The sequence below is a fragment of the Salmo salar genome, chromosome ssa12 (genome assembly GCF_905237065.1).
Source record: "Salmo salar chromosome ssa12, Ssal_v3.1, whole genome shotgun sequence".
In the NCBI taxonomy this organism is placed as follows: domain Eukaryota; kingdom Metazoa; phylum Chordata; class Actinopteri; order Salmoniformes; family Salmonidae; genus Salmo; species Salmo salar.
The window spans coordinates 35,969,215-35,992,050 of record NC_059453.1 but is presented as its reverse complement, the minus strand read 5'-3'; the positions used below and the strand labels follow the sequence as shown (position 1 = coordinate 35,992,050).

Sequence of the window (22,836 nt, the reverse complement as noted above, 5' to 3'; positions counted from 1 at the left end):
ACAAATGCTGGTCACACCAGATACTGACTGGTTTTCTGATCCACGCACCTGCCTTTTTTTTTAAGGTGTCTGTGACCAACAGAAGCATATCTGTATTCCCAGTGATGTGAAATCCATAGATTACGACCTAATTATTATTTTTTCAATGGATTGATTTCCTTGTATGAAATGTAACTCAGTAAAGTCTTTTTGAAATTGTTGCATGTTGCTTTTTATATTTGTATTCAGTGTATTTTCAGCTGTTTGAAGCTGGTGTACAAAAACTAAGTAAAAGTCGCAAAACAAAACTCAAGAATGGGAAGCATAGAAATAGAGCACATAGAACAGATCTACCGCCCAAAAGTTACATATTGCAGCTTTAATAGTATTGTTTGTGTGTGTTTCTTTAGCAGCGGACCAGGGTTCACTCTGCTCCATGTTGGACGTGGAGCAGGCCCAGCAAGCCATGGAGCTCTCCCATGAGCTGAGTCGGAGGGTGGCTGCGTCGGAGGCCGCCGCTCTGAAGGCAGGGTAGGTGTACTGCGCCTTTGGGTGGGGCAGGCAGTTAAAGGAGCTTGACTTAGCAGAGAAGGGGATTTAGTTATTGAAGGTCTTACATATACGTATGTTTAACACTACTTACTGACTGAATGCACTGACAAAAGCATGAATGCCGAAACATTGTTCATCCTCTAAAGGTGTGTGTGTGTGTGTGCTTTTTTTTTCACTCTGAGGTTGGTGTAATACGGTGAAATTGTGAACATTATGATAATGCCCTTCTAGTGTAAGAGCTTTTTGAAAAGGCTGCCTAAAATTTCAGCCTGTTTTGGTGGGATGGAGTTTTGGTAAATTAGTTAATAGACCGATAAGAAAGAGTTCCAAACCTCTCTGCCCACTCAGACCTCTCATAGACAGTCCTAGCAGTCTTTGCTTAAAAAAATTGCTCTTTGCTAAGAAGCTATTTTTGTTTCTTTTTGACCATTTTAATTGAAAACAATCACAGTAAGGTGCTAAATTGTTAACCAGAAATGATTTGATATTGAGATAAAAACGGCTTCATTGGACCTTTTTAAGATGAACTAATAACTACACCAATTTTCATAAATTACCTTCACTCTGATTTTGATTGTGGACCCGCAACACTGTTCACTTAAATATGTTTTAAGTCCGTGACCTGGTCACACCTGAAGTTTGCAAGTAAACAATGCCGGTGTTTATCAGTTGTTAAGCTTCGCTTCATAGAGTGGTCTGATTTTGATGCTGTATAAAAGCATATACCATCGAAGACAGACATGACAAAGAGCTCAATTTCTATAAGACTGCTCTTTAGACTTGCAAAACTTAAAGAAGCCTGTCTCTCTATCTCTATATAGGGATGGCTCTCCTGCTCTGCTCACGGGCAAAGTCCTCCAACTGGAAGAGATCCTCAGACAGCTTCAGTTCGACCTCAGAAAGGTAAAGTCAACTCGCTATCGTGTCCAGTGACCCACTTAGCATATATAACAATAATAACATGGTCATTTTAGCAGATTAATTTATCCGAAGTGATGTGCAGCTAACACATGAATCAGTATACTACTATGATGTACTAGAATGGTCTATACAATTTAGCTGTTCTAAAATGTACGCTTCTCTGTTGGTGTATTTTGTAAATCATACAACCACAGCAGGCAAAACCGGTTGTCATGGTGAGGTTGTATATTGATTGTAAAAGGACGTTTTGTCTGTCTTTTCAGCAACCAGAAAAATATGTCTTTATCGGACCAGATAAACAACCAGAATATGATTGCTTTCCCCATGATGTGTTGACGTCGTCATATAATATTCATCTTTACCTGGTTGTAACAGAGACCAGTTGTTTGTAATCTGGTTATACGTCTTCTCATTCAGATCAGTGTACAACCAGACAATTATGTCATAATGAAGATAAATGTTGTCCTCTGTGCCAAATGGTGATCATATGTAAAGCCAATGCCGTCATGCCAGGTTGCGTAATAACCTGTATGTGTTCCATCACCACAGGAGCAAGAGGACAAGGCCATGTTGCAGGAGCAGGTCCAGCACTTGCGTCAGGACAACATGCGTCTGCACGAGGAGAGCCAAACTGCAGCCGCCCAGCTCAGGAGGTTCAGTGAATGGTTCCTACACTCGGTCGACAACAAGAAGCCCTGAGAGAAAAAAAGAAAGAAAAAAACACTGACACGTACACACACTGCAACATGGCCGTTAACTCCACATTACCTGAGCCAGTGGCATGTCAAGAGGGACGATGTCTGCAGTGATTCAAAGTGAATAGCCATCGCATGAGAACGAGAAGTTGCGATTTAGCGTGCTAATGGTAGTAGCGTTGTTTTGAAATCAAAACAACAACATGAATTAGTGTAAATATACCAAGGGGCCGGGGGGAGGGTAAAGGAATACATTTATAGAAGGTTTAGATAAAGGGGAGGAAGGGAAGAATGTAGCAGACCTCATGTTTTTGGCTATTTGCTTATAGGAAGGAACATGTGAATTTAAAACAAATGAATGTAACTTATGTGAAATCTATATTCTTTTGCCGAATAAGGCAAATGTAAAACGTATCAGTTCCCTCAGTAAACAACAATGAAAAGAAGTTCACCCAAATAAAATGACTCAACTTTACCTTGACTTTTAATGTATTATAAAACAAACAGGAAATTACTAAGGTGTTACAAGGTTCTTGTATAAAAAAAGCTAATCTTTAGTAAGTTTTGTAAAGTACTCCACTGTTTTGAACAAAAAAAATAGAAATTGTCCTAGCAATAAATATGGTGATAGTCACAAAACTGTTATTAATGGTTAGCACTGATTGTGGTGTTGTTGAGATTGCGGTTGTATTGGATTTCTTGGAAGTGTTTATTTTGCAGGAACAAAAACGTGCCTGACTTTAACCAGTAGTGTATGGATACTGTAGTCTTTTCTGTTGTTGTAGTCCCTCGTCCTTTTCCAACCCCACGCCTTGTCCACTACTCTCACTAATGATGTCTACCATGATATTATTACCTTTTTATTTTTGCCACAGAGAAAAGTATTCTTATGCAGTTGACCCCGAACACTTGCGGGTACACAAGGTACCGCCAAGTGTATGAATGATGTATTTTCAATGCCAAAATGTGTTTGATGGTCTTTGTACAGTACTTCAGAGAAAGTGTCTTGTATTTAACACTCTTATTTAAATTTACCCTCCAAATTGTTTATTTTAATATTGAGTATTTTGTTCCTTTCTGCACTAAAAAAGATTAATGGCTCCTTATTGGTAATATCTGTATAGTTGGCAAGAGATAAGATATAAATACTATATACATATAAAGGGTTATTTCTGGGAAGTCCAACGTTTGGATGCTGCTAGAATACAGCCTGTTGTTTTGTATGCCTTTCTTTCTTTGTAAGGTGTTTTGTTAAAGATGGGACAAAAGGTTTGCTTTTTTAATAAATGTAGGATGTTGGAAAAACAAAATGGACTCAACAGTGTCATTTAATTCCAGCGACAATGTTTGTGAGTATTAAGGTATTTTTTTTGTAAAGTTCGGTGCTGTTTTGCGGACAGAAAATGTCTTAGAGACAGCCTATAGTATGTCCCTGATGAACTGGTTAGTTGACATTATTGACAAAAATCGACTATAATCAGTGCCACAGTGTTTGATAAGTGCCATGCAGTCATTTGGAGTATTGAATTATGGGTAACACTTGTACAGGGATCACATATTAGGCACAATTGGGAATCTGCATAGTAGCAGATGTGCCTTTTTTATAGGTCAGGCCATTATTCAAAACGGCTCTCTAAAGGATCTAGCAAAAGTGATGCCTGGCTGGCTGGAAGCAGGTGTTCTGGAGTGTAGCACACTGTCATCATATCTTATTAGACCCAGATGGGCCACCAGTGTCCACAAGCATCACCCATATGAACCTTTTGAATTATTCATGGTTTGGAAGAAATATCATTCTATTCCTTTCGAAATAGAATTTTCAGATCTGGATCCTGGAGCCATGTGGAACTAATAAAGAAATAGAAATGTGTGTGTGTGTATATATATATATATATATATATATATATATATATATATATATACACACACACACACTACTGTTCAAAAGTTTGGGGTCACTTAGAAATGTCCTTGTTTTTGAAAGTAAAACACTTTTTTGTCCATTATTAAAATAACATCTCATTGATCAGAAATACAGTGTAGACATTGTTAATGTTGTAAATTACTATTGTAGCTGGAAACGGCAGATTTTTAATGGAATATCTACATAGGCGTACAGAGGCCCATTATCAGCAACCATCACTCCTGTGCACGTTGTGTGGTTTTCTAATGATCAATTAGCCTTTTAAAATGATGTACTTGGATTAGCTAACACAATGTGCCATTGGAACACAGGAGTGATGGTTGCAGATAATGGGCCTCTATACGCCTATGTAGATATTCCATTTAAAAAAATCAGCCGTTTCCAGCTACAATAGTCAATTACAACATTAACGATGTCTACACTGTATTTCTGATCAATTTGATATTTTAATGGACAAAAAAAAATGTTTTTCTTTCAAAAACAAGGACATTTCTAAGTGACCCCAAACCTTTGAATGGTAGTGTATATTTGCCCCAAAATGATGGTACTGTAAAGTATTTGGCTCAGAGGTATCTTGTACCGGAGTAGGCTACTAGCTCATATGGCAAGGTGGCACAAGTGAAATTTTGCTCCGAGTGCAAATATCTGTCAACCTTTCCTCTTGTACTGTAGAATTCACACAATATTAATCTCACTATAATTGTTTTTATTCCTTTTCGGTTAGACTTCACATATTGGAAAGTTTTGTGTGTTGAGAAATCCGAGCATAGAATTTTCCTAAAACCCCACACAACCAAACTAGTAAACCAGTCTCTTATGAAAACCTCAAATACATTTTGAAAACAAGTACTAGATTTGGTCGACAGCAGTTTAACTCTCATGTCCAACTAAGAAGGCAACATACTCTCATTGTGTCCAACAGATGAGCCATTATGTATGTCAGATGGAGAACATTCCCATCCCTTAGGGACAATAGCCTGTGGTTTGGTGGGAAAGTCTGTACAGTTGTCAGCCCAGCCTGACTACAACAGTAGGCCTATGTCCCAGATGGCTCTCCTGCAGCCTCCAGCCACCCAATTTAGGTCCCATTACCTCACCTCTCTCCATATGGTTTGACCGCAGATGTAAAAAGTGCAGATGTAAAAACCGAGAGACACACACCCACTCGCACATGCAATTGGGAGCAGGCATGCACGTCATTGAGGTCCAGGAGGAGTAGCAAGGTTTGGTTGGAGATGAAGAAGAGAGTTCAAAAAATGAGGGCCCGCGAGAAACAGAAAGGAGAGGAGGAGAGACGTTGAGGAGAAGAGAGATGAAACAGGAGAGGCATCCTGCAAGGAGGGGAAGACAAATGGGCCAAGGAAATAGTTCAAAGGTTTTTTTGTTTAAGATGAATAGAAGAGAAAAAGGAGAAGTTGGATGGATGGAGTGCCATTGTCACCCCCTTTACTCTAGCTCAAGTTTCACCTTCCATTTCAAAACCCCAGCGTTCTCCTCACTGGAGCCGACCAGAGTATTTTCATTATTGATTAAGCACTTTGGTGGTTGCGTGGGAAACGTATGGAGCACCTGCCGCATGACGAAGTGCTGTTAAGATGAGAGCCCCGACCCGAGGAATCTGACACGAAATGAGAAGACGCTGTGTCCCGTCCCTCCCAATGACTTAATGGAACAACACTTTACAAAGATGCTTGCAAAGCACAAGGCATGCTTAATCCCGAACAGAAGCATACAACCGAAGGGACAAAGAAAGCTACACAGTGTTGTTAGTGCCGGAGTTTGTCATGGAGAGGGATCTATAACTCATAGATTCGATGACCTGGTTTCACAAAAAAATGCTTTGAGAGAGGGGAAAAAGATCAATGCATTGGCGTTTTTCACTGTGTTCTACACACACAATGGAAAGCAGGGAGTGTAGAGAACGATCAGAGACCTCTACAGCTCGGGGTGAAGCTGCAAATTGCACAATGTTTTCAGCAGTGGTGCCCCGAAGGTTTGCGCTTTCTAGGCCAGAGTGAATTCTCAGCAGTGAGCCTTAGGTCAAAATGAGAACATTTTACAAAAATAATAATGGGAATGCAACGGTAATTTGGAGTATATTGTTGTGTATGTGACCGACCATGTATAGAAGCTTCACCTAAGCATCATTCGGCCTCCATCATCTTTTCTCTTCACTGCGTAGTCATTTCAAATAAGTTGGAACATTGTTTCTGCCCCAAACTAATCAAGGTCTTGACGATAAGTTGAGTAGTTGGAACCGTTAAAATGGGGTCTTTAAAATAATAATCCTTCAAATGAAATATTTACACATAAGCTGTAGAAGTTCAAATCTACAGCGCAACGTGTATGTTTATGGGAAGAAACCAAAGTGAGCTAGAGGTCACCATTCATTTCACTTCAGTATGCCCCCTTTTCTTTTCATCAATTAGATATGTAAATTAAGCAGTCAATAAACCATTGTAACAAACAGTAATTAAGCGTTAGATAGTAACCGTAGTTGTAGTGGTTGGTGAACAGTACAGTATGTATGTGTGTGGTGAGTGGTGAGCATGCGTGAGGATGTATGGGTGAGCATGCTTGTGAGGATGATTTACATACCTAAAAAAAACTATTTCAGGAAAGTTCACAGGAAGGTCAGTGAAAATGAGCCACATCAATTGGTAAAGGATTTCCATTTTGTTTCAGATTTTGGCCCTGGATCTCATAATTACAAGATTATTTCAGTCAAAAAAAAGTTGAATTTGTTTATTGGAACATATAGGCCTATAGCGCTTTTAGTTACAGAAAGATACATACAGTACAGGAGTCCATAAGCACAGACAAAGGATATCAGGGATCTGGAAAGATTCTGTATGGAGGTCTAATATCCCTCCCAATGTGTTCTCCAATCTCATAAAACATTTTAGAAAAAGCCTCAGTGTTATTATCCTTGCAAGGGGAGGATGCTGCAGTATTGATAATAGGGAATCCAATAATTTTGCCCCAATCTTTTTGAGATTTGTTTTATTACTTGTTAAACAAAATATATTTCTCTGAGCAATTGTATTAGTATATAATAATATATTTTTACATTTTTAGCTCAGTATTTGTATTATTTATTTTATACAGTCGTTTTTTGCTCATCTTTATCAAGGGTGCCAATAATTCCGGACTCCACTGTCTATGTAAGAGGGTACACAGGACCTTTGTGTCTGACCTTTCAGTACATTAAATGCAGACTCAGCGTTATGACGTAGATGCAGAAAGTTAACAGCATAGTAGGTCAATTTCCACAACAACTAAGCGCGTACATCTCTGCTGTTTTGAACAGCGTGAAGTGAACAAGTGCACATGCGCACATACTGTGTGACTGTGTGAGAGCGAAGTCTTGCATCTCGCTCATCGCAATATCTGCGGTGCCGCTCGAGTCTACCTTTAAGTAAGCATTTCATAATAAAATACAATACAACTGTTATTGCAAAATGGAAATGTGTCTGCTGTATTATGTTTTTTTCCCCCAACCCCTTCGGACATATGAACATACACGAGAGCCTGGAAGCAGCACAGGGTCAGCACACGGTCAGCTAAAGAGGAGCACCCTGGAGCAGTTTAGGGATTAAGTCCCTTGCTCAATGGCATAACGGCAGTAGGTGGCACCTCTCTCCCGCCAGATTGTTCCCCGTCAGCCCTGGAATTTGAACCGGCAACCCTTTTGTTTACTGGCCTGCTTCTCCAGCCTTGAGGCTACTGCCTCAGAAAAACGAAACATATTTTGGTCCCAGTTTAAGCTAAATATTATTTATAAAGGCTTTATATAGCATACATAAAGATCAAGGCAGACATAAACATAAAGATAAGCACCACAACAATGCGTCACAAGTCATCTTTAAGCCTATGTCATATTCAGTAAATGGTGTATAAAGGGTACATAACCTTTCCCACAGTATGGTGAATTTATGTACGCTACATAAAGCCTTTATAAGTTGTACTTCGTTTAAAGTGGCACCCTTTTTTTTCAATAAAGTGTTTAAAGTCACTAACAGGCTTATGTTATGAGCTATACGTGCATGGGATAATGACTTGAACAAAAGGATCAACTAGATCTGCTCTGAGTTGTTGTACTTTGACTTTCCCACAGGATGTATCACCATAGAAACTCAGCATTCCTTTTATAATCGGCACTAGAACACATAAAAAGAATATGGCTTCTACTGTGGCATCGATGCATTAAAAACTGTCAGTGTCTCTCACAACCACAATACTGGTCCACACATGGCGACAATCCAATCGAGAGAGCCACAGGTCCAGATGTCAGTGTCTCTGTGTACACTACATTTCCCCTCTGATCTCCAAGAGATCCTGCAGGCACATATTTCTGTCTATTTTTCTGCATAGGTTATCTAAACATAGGTATTGACCTGTTCAATTGTCATTTAAATGAATGATCCACATTGATTCTTTAACAATGTTTATGCTCTTAGGAGTTTAGTACAGTGGTATATTCTATCATAACCCAAGAATTAAAGCAATTTTGGTATTTTCTAAAGTCTGGCAACCTTGCCAGCAAGCATGCAAGCTCAGATAGTTAGACAAGCTACTTTAACTTGACTGATAGCCTGAAATGGCTTGGTAGCTAGTTTTGAGGTTGGGAGATTGGGAACCTGTCTAGCTGGCTAGTTAAAGCCAACTTCATAAAATTGCTAGGCATTACAGAGAAACACCAAAACGGTTTTATTATTCATCAAAAAGGAATCAATAGGCTAACATAGCTTGATCAAATTAATTCACAAACATACCTCCTACCTTTGCGCCGTGCTGCACCTTGGAAGAAACCCTGACAGATATTTTTTGTATAAATAATTGTGATCAAACTTAAAAATTAAGTTTAGTCATTAATTTAACATCTGGAAAATTAAGAAACAGGACAAATCTGAGGGGGCACATGCCCTTGCGCCCCCTATGGGCATGACGCCTCTGGGTGTGCTGTAATTCCGCATCAGCCAGTGGGTTTTGTAATCGACACCATTTATGTGTGACGGAGAATGGATGTCTTTGTCTCCTCTGGACTGGAGAAATAAAAGGCTTATAACAAATCCCCGTGGAGATACCGCCTGTTCCATCTGTTTTTCTCTTGCTGAAAACATCTGGGCTCGAATTCATATAATACTTAAGAAAAAAACGCAAGAAGCGTCTGGTCTCTGCTTTTCTCTAGTATCTGTATCCAGAGTTATTCCTTAGTAGACAGTAAGGAGATTTCTTTTCCCACATTTTGTTGTGTTACAGCCTGAATTAAGAGATTTTAGATTTTTTTTGTCAATGGCCAATACACAATAGCCTTGTTCACGAGACGTGCTACCTTGTCCCGGACCTGATGTTTTCGACCCTCTCTCTCTACCGCACCTGCGTCTCTAACTCTGAATGATCGGCTATGAAAAGCCAACTGACATTTACTCCTGAGGTGTTGACCTGTTGCATCCTCTACAACCACTGTGATTATTATTATTTGACCCTGCTGGTCACCTATGAACGTTTGAACATCTTGGCCATGTACTGTTATAATCTCCACCCGGTACAGCCAGAAGAGGACTGGCCACCCTCAGAACCTGGTTCCTCTCCAGGTTTCTTCCTAGGTTCTGGCCTTTCTAGGGAGTTTTTCCTAACCACCGTGCTTCTACATCTGCATTGCTTGCTGTTTGGAGTTTTAGGCTGGGTTTCTGTATAGCACTTTGTGACGTCGGCTGATGTAAGAAGGGCTTTATAAATACATTTGATTGATTGATTGATTAATGTCCAAGTGGAATTATGTTTTTTGAAATGTTTACAAATTCATTAAAAGTGAAAAGCTGAAATGTCTTCAGTCAATAAGTATTGAACCCATTTGTTTTTGCAAGCCTAAATAAATTCAGAGTATACATTTGCTTAACAAGTCACATAATACGTTGCATGGACTCTGTGTGCAATAATAGTGTTTAACAGTATTTTTTAATGACTACCTCATCTCTGTACTCCACACATACAATTATTGGTAGGTCCCTCGGTCGAGCAGTGAATTTCAAACACAGATTCAACAACAAAGACCAGGGAGGTTTTCCAATGCCTCACAAAGAAGGGCACCTATTGGTACATTCAATATTCCTTTGAGCATGATGAAGTTATTAATTACTCTTTGGATGGTGTATCAAGTTAAAGTTAAATGTTAAATAAAATAAAATAAATAAAAAAATACACCCAGTCACTACAAAGATACAGGCGTCCTTCCTAACTCAGTTGCTGGAGGGGAGGGAAACCGCTTAGGGATTTCACCATGAGGCCATGAGTGACTTTAAAACAGTTACAGAGTTTAATGGTTGTAATAGAAGAAAACTGAGGATGGGTCAACAACATTGCAGTTACTCCACAATACTAACCTAATTGACAGAGTGAAAAGAAGGAAGCCTGTAAAGAATACTATTTTGGCAAAGTGTTATGTTTGGGGCTTATGCAATACATCACATTACCAGGTACCACTTTCCATATTTTCAAGCATAGTGGTGGCTGCATTATATTATGGGTATGCTTGTAATCTTTAAGGACTGGGACATTTTTCAGGATAAAAATTAAACGGAATGGAACTAAGCACAAGCAAAATCCTAGAAGAAAACCATGTTCAGTCTGCTTTCCTCCAGACACTGGGAGATGAATTCACCTTTCAGCAGGACAATAACCTAAAACACAAGGCTAAATCTACACAGTTTTGAATGAAATCTGCTTGAAAATTTATGGCAAGACCTGAAATTGTTTGTCTAGCAATAATCAACAACCAATTTGACAGAGCTTGAAAAGAATAATGGGCAAATTGTGCACAATCCAGCACTTAGAGACTTACCCAGAAAGACAGATTTTTACGTTGTCAGCTCAGGGATTTGACCCAGCAACCTTTACAGTTACTGGCCAATGCTCTAACCACCAGGATACCTGCCGCCCTTGATCATGTTTGGTACTTACTATATAATGTTGTTGTAAACTGTAGAATACTATACTACAAACTGTATTATACCTCAATCATGTAGTGCTTACTTTAGAATTTTCTCGTATACTGTGTAGAATATTATACTCCACCCTGTAGTATTCCTTGATTGTGTAGTGCTTACTAGATTTTTTTGTATACTGTAGAATACTATACTACACACTGTAGTATCACTTGATCATGTAGTGTTTACGTTTACATTTAAGTCATTTAGCAGACGCTCTTATCCAGAGCGACTTACAAATTGGTGCGTTCACCTTATAATATCCAGTGGAACAACCACTTTACAATAGTGCATCTAAATCTTTTAAGGGGGGGTAGAAGGATTACTTTATCCTATCCCAGGTATTCCTTAAAGAGGTGGGGTTTCAGGTGTCTCCGGAAGGTGGTGATTGACTCCACTGTCCTGGCATCGTGAGGGAGCTTGTTCCACCATTGGGGTGCCAGAGCAGCGAACAGTTTTGACTGGGCTGAGCGGGAATTGTGCTTCCTCAGAGGTAGGGAGGCGAGCAGGCCAGAGGTGGATAAACGCAGTGCCCTTGTTTGGGTGTAGGGCCTGATCAGAGCCTGAAGGTACGGAGGTGCCGTTCCCCTCACAGCTCCGTAGGCAAGCACCATGGTTTTGTAGCGGATGCGAGCTTCGACTGGAAGCCAGTGGAGAGAGCGGAGGAGCGGGGTGACGTGAGAGAACTTGGGAAGGTTGAACACCAGACGGGCTGCGGCGTTCTGGATGAGTTGTAGGGGTTTAATGGCACAGGCAGGGAGCCCAGCCAACAACGAGTTGCAGTAATCCAGACGGGAGATGACAAGTGCCTGGATTAGGACCTGCGCCGCTTCCTGTGTGAGGCATGGTCGTACTCTGCGAATGTTGTAGAGCATGAACCTACAGGATCAGGTCACCGCCTTGATGTTAGTGGAGAACGACAGGGTGTTGTCCAGGGTCACGCCGAGGCTCTTAGCACTCTGGGAGGAGGACACAAGGGAGTTGTCAACCGTGATGGCGAGATCATGGAACGGGCAGTCCTTCCCCGGGAGGAAGAGCAGCTCCGTCTTGCCGAGGTTCAGCTTGAGGTGGTGATCCGTCATCCACACTGATATGTCTGCCAGACATGCAGAGATGCGATTCGCCACCTGGTTGTCAGAAGGGGGAAAGGAGAAGATTAATTGTGTGTCATCTGCATAGCAATGATATGAGAGACCATGTGAGGATATGACAGAGCCAAGTGACTTGGTGTATAGCGAGAATAGGAGAGGGCCTAGAACAGAGCCCTGGGGGACACCAGTGGTGAGAGCACGTGGTGCGGAGACAGATTCTCACCACGCCACCTGGTAGGAGCGACCTGTCAGGTAGGACGCAATCCAAGCGTGGGCCGCGCCGGAGATGCCCAGCTCGGAGAGGGTGGAGAGGAGGATCTGATGGTTCACAGTATCAAAGGCAGCAGATAGGTCTAGAAGGATGAGAGCAGAGGAGAGAGAGTTAGCTTTAGCCTCCGTGACACAGAGAAGAGCAGTCTCAGTTGAATTCCCAGTCTTGAAACCTGACTGATTAGGATCAAGAAGGTCATTCTGAGAGAGATAGCAAGAGAGCTGGCCAAGGACGGCACGTTCAAGAGTTTTGGAGAGAAAGGAAAGAAGGGATACTGGTCTGTAGTTGTTGACATCGGAGGGATCGAGTGTAGGTTTTTTCAGAAGGGGGGCAACTCTCGCTCTCTTGAAGACGGAAGGGACGTAGCCAGCGGTCAAGGATGAGTTGATGAGCGAGGTGAGGTAGGGGAGAAGGTCTCCGGAAATGGTCTGGAGAAGAGAGGAGGGGATAGGGTCAAGTGGGCAGGTTGTTGGGCGGCCGGCCGTCACAAGACGCGAGATTTCATCTGGAGAGAGAGGGGAGAAAGAGGTCAAAGCACAGTGTAGGGCAGTTTGAGCAGGACCAGCGGTGTCGTTTGACTTAGCAAACGAGGATCGGATGTCGTCAACCTTCTTTTCAAAATGGTTGACGAAGTCATCCGCAGAGAGGGAGGGGGGAGGGGGAGGAGGATTCAGGAGGGAGGAGAAGGTAGCAAAGAGCTTCCTAGGGTTAGAGGCAGATGCTTGGAGTTTAGAGTGGTAGAAAGTGGCTTTAGCAGCAGAGACAGAAGAGGAAAATGTAGAGAGGAGGGAGTGAAAGGATGCCAGGTCCGCAGGGAGGCGAGTTTTCCTCCATTTCCGCTCGGCTGCCCGGAGCCCTGTTCTGTGAGCTCGCAGTGAGTTGTCGAGCCACGGAGCAGGAGGGGAGGACCGAGCCGGCCTGGAGGATAGGGGACAGAGGAGATCAAAGGATGCAGAGAGGGAGGAGAGGAGGTTTGAGGAGGCAGAATCAGGAGATAGGTTGGAGAAGGTTTGAGCAGAGGGAAGAGATGATAGGATGGAAGAGGAGAGAGTAGCGGGAGAGAGAGAGAGCGAAGGTTGGGACGGCGCAATACCATCCGAGTAGGGGCAGAGTGAGAAGTGTTGGATGAGAGCGAGAGGGAAAAGGATACAAGGTAGTGGTCGGAGACTTGGAGGGGAGTTGCAATGAGATTAGTGGAAGAACAGCATCTAGTAAAGATGAGGTCAAGCGTATTGCCTGCCTTGTGAGTAGGGGGGGAAGGTGAGAGGGTGAGGTCAAAAGAGGAGAGGAGTGGAAAGAAGGAGGCAGAGAGGAATGAGTCAAAGGTAGACGTGGGGAGGTTAAGGTCACCCAGAACTGTGAGAGGTGAGCCATTCTCAGGAAAGGAACTTATCAAGGCGTCAAGCTCATTGATGAACTCTCCAAGGGAACCTGGAGGGCGATAAATGATAAGGATGTTAAGCTTGAAAGGGCTGGTCACTGTGACAGCATGGAATTCAAATGAGGAGATAGACAGATGGGTCAGGGGAGAAAGAGAGAATGTCCACTTGGGAGAGATGAGGATTCCAGTGCCACCACCCCGCTGGCTCGATGCTCTAGGGGTATGCGAGAACACGTAGGCAGACGAGGAGAGAGCAGTAGGAGTAGCAGTGTTATCTGTGGTAATCCATGTTTCCGTCAGCGCCAGGAAGTCTAGGGACTTGAGGGTAGCATAGGCTGAGATGAACTCAGCCTTGTTGGCCGCAGACCGGCAGTTCCAGAGGCTGCCGGAGACCTGGAACTCCACGTGGGTCGTGCGCGCTGGGACCACCAGGTTAGAGTGGCAGCGGCCACGCGGTGTGGAGCGTTTGTATGGCCTGTGCAGAGGGGAGAGAACAGGGATAGACAGACACATAGTAGACAAGCTACAGAAGAGGCTACGCTAATGCAAAGGAGATTGGAATGACAAGTGGACTACACGTCTCGAATGTTCAGAAAGTTAAGCTTACGTTGCAAAAATGTTATTGACTAAAATGACGAAAATGATACAGTACTGCTGGCTGGTGGAGTAGGCTAGCTAGCAGTGGCTGCGTTGTTGACTTTGAACGTGTAGCTGGCTAGGTAACCTCGATAGTTTCAGTACTACACCGTGTCATGATACAAAGCAACTTTGTAGCTAGCTAGCTAACATAACACTAATCAAGACGTTCCTTGTAATGTATTTAGTTTCTACAATGCTGCTCGTCGGTAATAGTTGGCTGGGTTAGGAAAAATGGCGTCGCGGGGGACGGAAATAGCTGGCTAGCTAACCTCGATGGCTGGCTAGCTAACCTCGGTAATTACTAAACTACACAATTATCAAGCTATGACAAAGACAACTAAGTAGCTAGCTAGCTAACACTGCACTAGTCAAATCGTTCCGTTGTAAAGTATTAGTATCTACAGCGCTGCTAGTCGGTAACGGTTGGCTAGCTAGCAGTGGGTTAATGATGACTAGGTGTGTTGACTAAGTCTGGCGCCGCGTCACGGCTGGCTAGCTCACCTCGATAATTACTCAAACTACACAATTATCTTAGATACAGAGACACTTTTGTAGTATACTCTAGAATACTATACTACACACTGTACTATCCCTCAATCATGTGTAGTACTTACTATAGAATTTTGTAGTACATTGTAGAATACACTGCATACTGCAGTATCCCTCAATCATGTCTAATACTTAGGATGGAATTTTGTAGTATACTATAGAATATATAGAATAATAATAACCCAATAACAAACCTCTTTGCCAATAAGAGATAGTTTTAGTTTTCCCCTCAGACCAATCCGAGAAAGTCCTAGCAATAGTTTTGCTTTTTTTTTACCCATATCCCAATTTGTGCCACCCACGAGTGAGAAACATACAGTTGAAGTCAGAAGTTTACATATACTTAGGTTGGAGTCATTAAAACTCGTTTTTCAACCACTCGACAAATTTCTTGTTAACAAACTATAGTTTTGGCAAGTCGGTTAGGACATCTACTTTGTGCATGACACAAGTAATTTTTCCAACAATTGTTTACAGACAGATTATTTCACATATAATTCACTGTTTAACAATTCCAGTGGGTCAGAAGTTTACACACACTAAGTTGATTGTGCCTTTAAACAGCTTGGAAAATTTCAGAAAATGATGTCATGGCTTTAGAAGCTTCTGATAGGGTAATTGACATAATTTGAGTCAATTGGAGGTGTACCTGTGGATGTATTTCAAGGCCTACCTTCAAACTCAGTGCCTCTTTGCTTGACATCATAGGAAAGTCAAAAGAAATCAGCCAAGATCTCAGATTTTTTTTTTGTAGACCTCAACAAGTCTGGTTCATCCTTGGTAGCAATTTCCAAATGCCTGAAGGTACCACGTTCATCTGTACAAACAATAGTACGCAAGTATAAACACCATGGGACCATGCAGCCGTCATAGCGCTCAGGAAGGAGACGCATTCTGTCTCCTAGAGATGAATGTACTTTGGTGCGAAAAGTGCAAATCAATCCCAGAACAACAGCAAAGGACCTTGTGAAGATGCTGAAGGAAACAGGTACAAAATTATCTATATCCACAGTAAAACGAGTCCTATATCGACATAACCTGAAAGGCCGCTCAGCAAGGAAGAAGCCACTGCCAAAACCGCCATAAAAAAGCCAGACTACGGTTTGCAACTGCACATGGGGACAAAGAACGTACCTTTTGGAGAAATGTCCTCTGGTCTGATGAAACAAAAATGGAACTGTTTGCCCATAATGACCATCATTATGTTTGGAGGAAAAAAGGGGAGGCTTGCAAGCCGAAGAACACCATCCCAACCATGAAGCACGGGGGTGGCAGCATCATGTTGTGGGGGTGCTTTGCTGCAGGAGGGACTGGTGCACTTCACAAAATAGATGGCATCATGAGGATGGAAAATTATGTGAATATATTGAAGTCTCAAGACATCAGTCAGGAAGTTTAAGCTTTTTCGCAAATGGGTCTTCCAAATGGACAATGACCTCAAGCATACTTCCAGAGTTGTGGCAAAATGGCTTAAGGACAACAAAGTCAACAAGGTATTGGAGTGGCCATCACAAAGCCCTGACCTCAATCCCATAGAAAATGTGTGGGCAGAACTGAAAAAGCTTGTGCAAGCAAGGAGGCCTACAAACTTGACTCAGTTACACCAGCTCTGTCAGGAGGAATGGGCCAAAATGCACCCAACTTATTGTAGGAAGCTTGTGGAAGGCTACACGAAATGTTTAACCCAAGTTAAACAATTTAAAGGCAACGCTACCAAATACTAATTGAGTGTATGTAAACTTCTGACCCACTGGGAATGCGATGAAATAAATAAAAGCTGAAATAAATCATTCTCTCTACTATTATTCTGACATTTCACATTCTTAAAGGAAAGTGGTGATCCTAACTGACCTAAAACAGGGAATTTTTACTAGGATTAAATGTCAAGAGTTGTGAAAAACGGAGTTTAAATGTATTTGGCTAAGGTGTATGTAAACCTCCGACTTCAACTGTACATGCCAAGTATAGACTGTATATTGTGTTCCCTTCAGGTAATAGAAAAGAGCAGAAGCTCTAAACTCTCCATTCAGACTCAAGTCCTACCTACGTACAGGTTATGGAAAATGTATTATTTTAGTATTTGTCCAGTACGTTTCCTCAAGGAGAAAGCCCCCACTTCTATGACAAAGATAATAAAGCTAAAACACTAGGGTAAATAATGCAGTATTGTCCGCAAAAACACTACAGTAAATACTACAGTATACTACAGTCACTAAAACAGCAGATTTTTTGCTCCTGCTGCGTTGGGCTCTGTTCAGTGTTAGCTTCTTATTTCATCTTTCTAGCCAGAGCCCTTCAACATTACTGCAATACAAGTCGCTGCCGGCAGCTAGCCACCTGACTGACATATCTTTAAGTGACTATTTACCAGTTGTGCACTCATTCTCCGAGAGTTGTTTTTTTGTTCGTTTAGGGCATGTCTGTAGACACCGCATGAGTCGCGGGATGGTTTTAAAATGGCCTCTTGTCCGGTATCTCGCAAAAACATTGTCGGCTGCGTATCTAGTTCCCTACTTGACCCGACTATGAGTTGGGGTAGTTCGTTTCACGTCTCAGGCCCCCGGCCTGTGCCGCGAGTTGGCGGTGTTAGCCGTTTGAGAGAAATCATATAAAATTGTATTTGTCACATACACATGGTTAGCAGATGTTAATGCGAGTGTAGAGAAATGCTTGTGCTTCTAGTTCCGACAGTGCAGTAATATCGAACAAGTAAGTGGTGAATGTGCTGCTAAAAAGGCAAATCCGGAAGGCAAATCCGGGTAACGCAGGCAAACATAACGAAGAAACCACTGTTCATGATCCCATTTGTTAGCAAAGAGGCAGGCACGGTTAGAACTCAGTCAGAAAAATAATATAGCCTGAGCTATCTGAGCTTTAATCAAATGCTGGGAACAATATTACATGTTGACCCGTAATTGATTTTCTTTATTGTGTACAAAATATATATTTGTATTATTATTTATTTTTATTACCAAGGTCCGGACATTGGTGTCCTCATATGTAGTTACAGCTCTGCTGATAATGGTTAGCAACTTTGCATAGCTGAAACAAGCAGCAGACTTGAAACAAATAGTCTGCAAACTTCCAAGTGCAACAGTGAGGGATGCACAGTGGAAATCTAACTCACCAGAGGCTGACTGTAACAGTCATATGCTGCGGGTGACCTGGTTACTGTGCCAACAAATCATGTCATCGGCAATGAAGTTGCCACAAAGACAAGGCCTTCTTCTCAAATCCCCTGAGCATTGCGTCAGTATACAATACAAAACACAACATCCATTTCCCTTACGCACGCACACATCCACAAACACACAAGGCCAGACGGCCTCCAATGAGAAACATGAAAGCGTTCCAGAGGGATGCTTGCCCATGTTGACTCCAATGCTCTCCGCATGTGGTGGACCATTCTTGATACACACGAGAAACTGTTGAGCCTGAAAAACCCAGCAGCGTTGCAGTTCTTGACACACTCAAACCGGTGCGCCTGACAACTACTACTATACCCTGTTCAAAGGCACTTAAATCTTTTGTCTTGCCCATTCACCCTCTGAATGGTACACATACACAATACAAGTTGTCTCAAGGCTTAGAAATCCTTCTTTATCCTGTGTCCTCCCCTTTATCTGCACTGATTGAAGTGGATTTAATAAGGGATCATAGCTTTCCCCCCCACATGTTACGTATTTACTAATCAAATGGCCACCCGGACTATTTACATTACCCCCCTGCCCATTGTTTTTAGACTGCTGCTACTCGCTGTTTATTATTTATGCATAGTCACTTTACCCCTACCTACATGTACAAATTACCTCAACTAACTTGTACCCCCGCACATTGACTCGGTACTGGTACCCCCTGCATATAGCCTCGTTATTGTTATTTTATTGTGTTACTGGGATTTATTAAAAAATATGTTTTACTTGAGTTTATTTATTTATCTTAACTTAACTATCTTAACTTAACTAATTTCTTGAACTGCATTGTTGGTTACTTGGAAACTAAGCATTTCACGGTTGTATTTGGTGCATTTAACAAATAACATTTTATTAAATTTTATTTGACTCACCAGGTCAGTATATGTCATGGAAAGAGCAAGTGTCCTAATGTTTTGTACACTCAGTGTATATATGCCATTTAGCAGACGCTTTTATCCAAAGCGACTTACAGTCATGCGTGTACTATCCTGGCATGGCAAGCCCCATGTTCTACCAACTGAGCTACAAAACCACGTACTCTGTGTACCAGAGTGGCCTTATTCAGCCAGTAAGGCTTTTTATCTAATTTCATGGTTCAACAATGTGTCATTGAAGCTGGCTTTTTAGGAATGGTTATGTTTGCCCACCTTTTTTTTAATCTGTTAAAAAAAACAGAAAAACATTATTTTTAGTGCCCCGTATGAGGAGAGTTTTGTCCACCCCCAACGCTTCTTTTCAAAGGGCTCTGATACATTCCACTTTAGGCTTCACTACCCTACAAGCTTCTGACATATAATTTGTACTGTGCGTCCTTAACTTATTCATGAAAATCCATTTGGCTTTTTGCAAAACAGCTTAATACACTGACCAATGTTCAAGGGATTTTAGGCCAAATGAAATGTTTCATTATATCTCTCACAAGCAATTGGAGTCGTAAATGAAATAGGTTTTGAAGAATGGCTTGATTGCCTTTTGTAGCCTAGCCAACCCAGGTCACCCGTGATACAGGTCAGTATTCAACATCCATCCATGTCTGAGAATGTTGGGAAATGACGTGGAAACCAGCCACTAGGGGCAATATTGAGTGCTGCCTCTGATTCCAAAGGTTTCAAGTTCGAATCCATTTTTACATTTTACATTTTTAGTCATTTAGCAGACGCTCTTATCCAGAGCGACTTACAGTAGTGAATGCATACATTTAATTTCATACATTTTTTTTCCTGTGCTGGCCCCCCGTGGGAATCGAACCCACAACCCTGGTGTTGCAAACACCATGCTCTACCAACTGAGCTACAGGGAAGGCCGAATCCAGCGATATAACGTTTTTTTATTTTTGTTTTAAGCCTATCCCAAACCTTAACCGTTACCTTAACTATTGGGAGTTAATGCCAAAACGTAACCTTAAACACTTTGACATTTTACATTTGTAACAACTTTGAAATTTGACGTTTGAGAAACATGGGTGAACGTCTAATTTTGGCATGAGACTGTGAGAGCTTGTTGGAAATAAAACAGAATGCAGAACACCATTTTGTTAGAGTTGCCTATAGTTCTGTGTCCCCTAAATCAGGCAGGCACATTCCTTCAAATGATGTGGGAGTGCCCTGCAGTTAAATGCTTCTGGGACAAAGTTACAAAATGTGTTTCTAAGTGCATGAATGTAAATATTCAATGCTTTGGATCTACTATGTTACTTAACGATGATAGCTCCTTGAATCTCTAAAACAATCAGAGATAATTAATGTTGGCAGGCAGCACTGGCACAGGAGGTGGGTGGTTGGACGGAGACATGTTGGAATGGTGGGGTTGGGATCGGAGGTTGGGGGGAGGCTCACTTCTTTTTGTTTCTCTTCCTTTACCTGCTATATTTATACTTTGTATTTATGTAAAAACAAAAGGCAGCCCAAAGGTATATATATGTACAGTATGTGTAAATTAACGACTGGAAAAAAATGAATGGAAAATAAAATATGAATTGACTATGAAATGATATGATATGTATGTGTATATTGTACCTAAACAATTTTGTTCTCACACAAAAGAAAGCGCATGTAGTTGTTGGAATACTCTAGGAGTAAAGGTGGTGGCAGCGCAACTAAACCGCTGAGAAGAAAAACACCAGGAAAGGATTTTGTGTTAGGACATACACGTGTTACGTATTTCAAAACCTTAACAATCTGAAACTGGTTCAGATTCCTCTGTGAGATGATGTTGACCACATCTTCGATTCTCATAATACAGGCTCTTCACATACAGGCACATCCCAGTTATCTGCAGTGTCATAGTCACTCATGCCTCAACTCTGGAGGATTCTGATCCCATGATCACAGTAACAGGCCACATTTAGAGGCCACATGTATTTACAGTAGTAACGAATTACATGTGACAAGCACAGTAAATGAACCTATTCCTGTGTTGTCATGTTTTGACTATGTGTCTCTGTCACCTCCATCAGTAAACCGTGGGCGATATGAACTGGCCCAGGCAAAGAACTGTGGGAAAAGTGATTCACGCTTTGTTTATAGCCAAGATAAGTGGATAATGTAGCTGGAACCCTGCTTTCATGGTTCTGTAGAATTTTCTATAGCGAATTTAATAAAGATAATTCTTTGAAGGGCCATTTCCCCTCGAAATATACTGTAGATTGAATTAAATGGAACTGATGGAATGGTGCGATATAGAATATTGATGCTTCAATAGAGAACAATAGAAATCCTCGTGATAACATCTGAAGGAAAAGGAGTGATGGAAAATGTACACTGAGTGTTCAAAACATTGAGAACACCTGCTTTATCCGTGACATAGATTGACCAGGTGAATCCAGGTGAAAGCTATTATCCCTTAAATTATTGTTGATGTCACTTGTTAAATCCACTTTAATCAGTGTAGATGAAGGGGAGGAGACAGGTTAAAGAAGGATTTTTAATCCTTGAGACAATTGAGACATGGATTGTATGTGGGCCTTCCAGAGGGTGAATGGGGTATGGTAGTAGGTACCAATTAAGGTGCCACCAACCGCCTTTGAACGTGGTATGGTAGTAGGTACCAGTGTTTTTCACGCTCAACATTTTCCCGTGTGTATCAAGCGCAGGAGGTTGGTGGCACCTTAATTGTGGAGAACGGGCTTGTGGTAATAACTGGAGCGGAATCAGTGGAATGATATCAAATAAATTAAACACCTAGTTTGATGCCATTCTATTTGCTCCGTTTTAACGAGCCTCTCAGCAGCCTCCACTGGTATCAAGAATGGTCCACCACCCAAAGGACATCCAGCCAACTTGACACGACTGTGGGAAGCATTGCAGCCAACATGGGCCAGCATCCCTGTGGAACGCTTTCAAGTCATGTTTCTCATTGGAGGCCATTTTAGAACCGTGGACATGTTTAATAGAAACCAGTTAAATCTATGCAAATATTTTGAATTTCATCTCTCACAACTCTTATGATTGTCCAATGATAACAATGCTGTGGTTTAGAACTTGGTAGTACACAGCTTTATGGCTTCATTTTTACATGGATCTTATTGCTGAATGTTAAAGGGACACTTCATTAAGCATCACCAGTGTCAATATTATATGAAATATTTTTAACTACAGAATGTAGAAAATCATCATTGTCAAATGTGTAGACAGACTGTTATGATGCTGGAGATATTAAATACGTGTTTTAAAAAAATGAGGTGTCCCTTGAACTTTAAAAAAAATCATTCCGAACTTTATTTGTTCCTTTGCAGGTCTTTAGTGCAAGCTCTCCCTTCTTAATCTTTTGGTAGAAAAAAAGTGTTCCCATTTGTCATATCCAATTCATGTTAAAACTTTTTAAAAAACAGCTTGGTAAAGGTCATTGGCCAAGAGCAAGACACTTTTGAAGCGAGCGCAGCACAGTGATGGATTCTTCGAGCTGTTTGTGTACAACAAAACAAATTAATTGCAAGCCTTGTCACAAAGCACCACAAAGCATTGACAGATAACCATTCTAAAAATAACTAGGAGAGAGACCTTCACTGTGGTTTTCCTCCAACTGAGCATCCTGGTTCATTTGCATAGAAAAATGGACTGGAGAGCACCCAATCTCTCTCTCTCTCTCTCTCTCTCTCTCTCTCTCTCTCTCTCTCTCTCTCTCTCTGTGTGTAATGTAGCCAATAGGAGAG

General features: G+C 41.5%; 1 protein-coding gene across 3 annotated transcripts in view; it reads left to right on the top strand.

Annotated features, from left to right (window-relative positions):
• The window catches only part of LOC106564812 (signal-induced proliferation-associated 1-like protein 2), a 118,403-nt gene extending 114,946 nt beyond the window's left edge, over nt 1-3,457 (top strand). For all 3 annotated transcript variants that reach the window (XM_014131235.2, XM_014131236.2, XM_014131233.2), the window contains 3 exons: nt 390-510; nt 1,353-1,434; nt 2,002-3,457. In XM_014131235.2, coding sequence (XP_013986710.1) covers nt 390-510; nt 1,353-1,434; nt 2,002-2,151 — 353 coding nt within the window. In that variant the 3' untranslated portion in view covers nt 2,152-3,457. The remainder of the gene's footprint in view (nt 1-389; nt 511-1,352; nt 1,435-2,001) is intronic.
• Nucleotides 3,458-22,836: the final 19,379 nt, after the last annotated feature.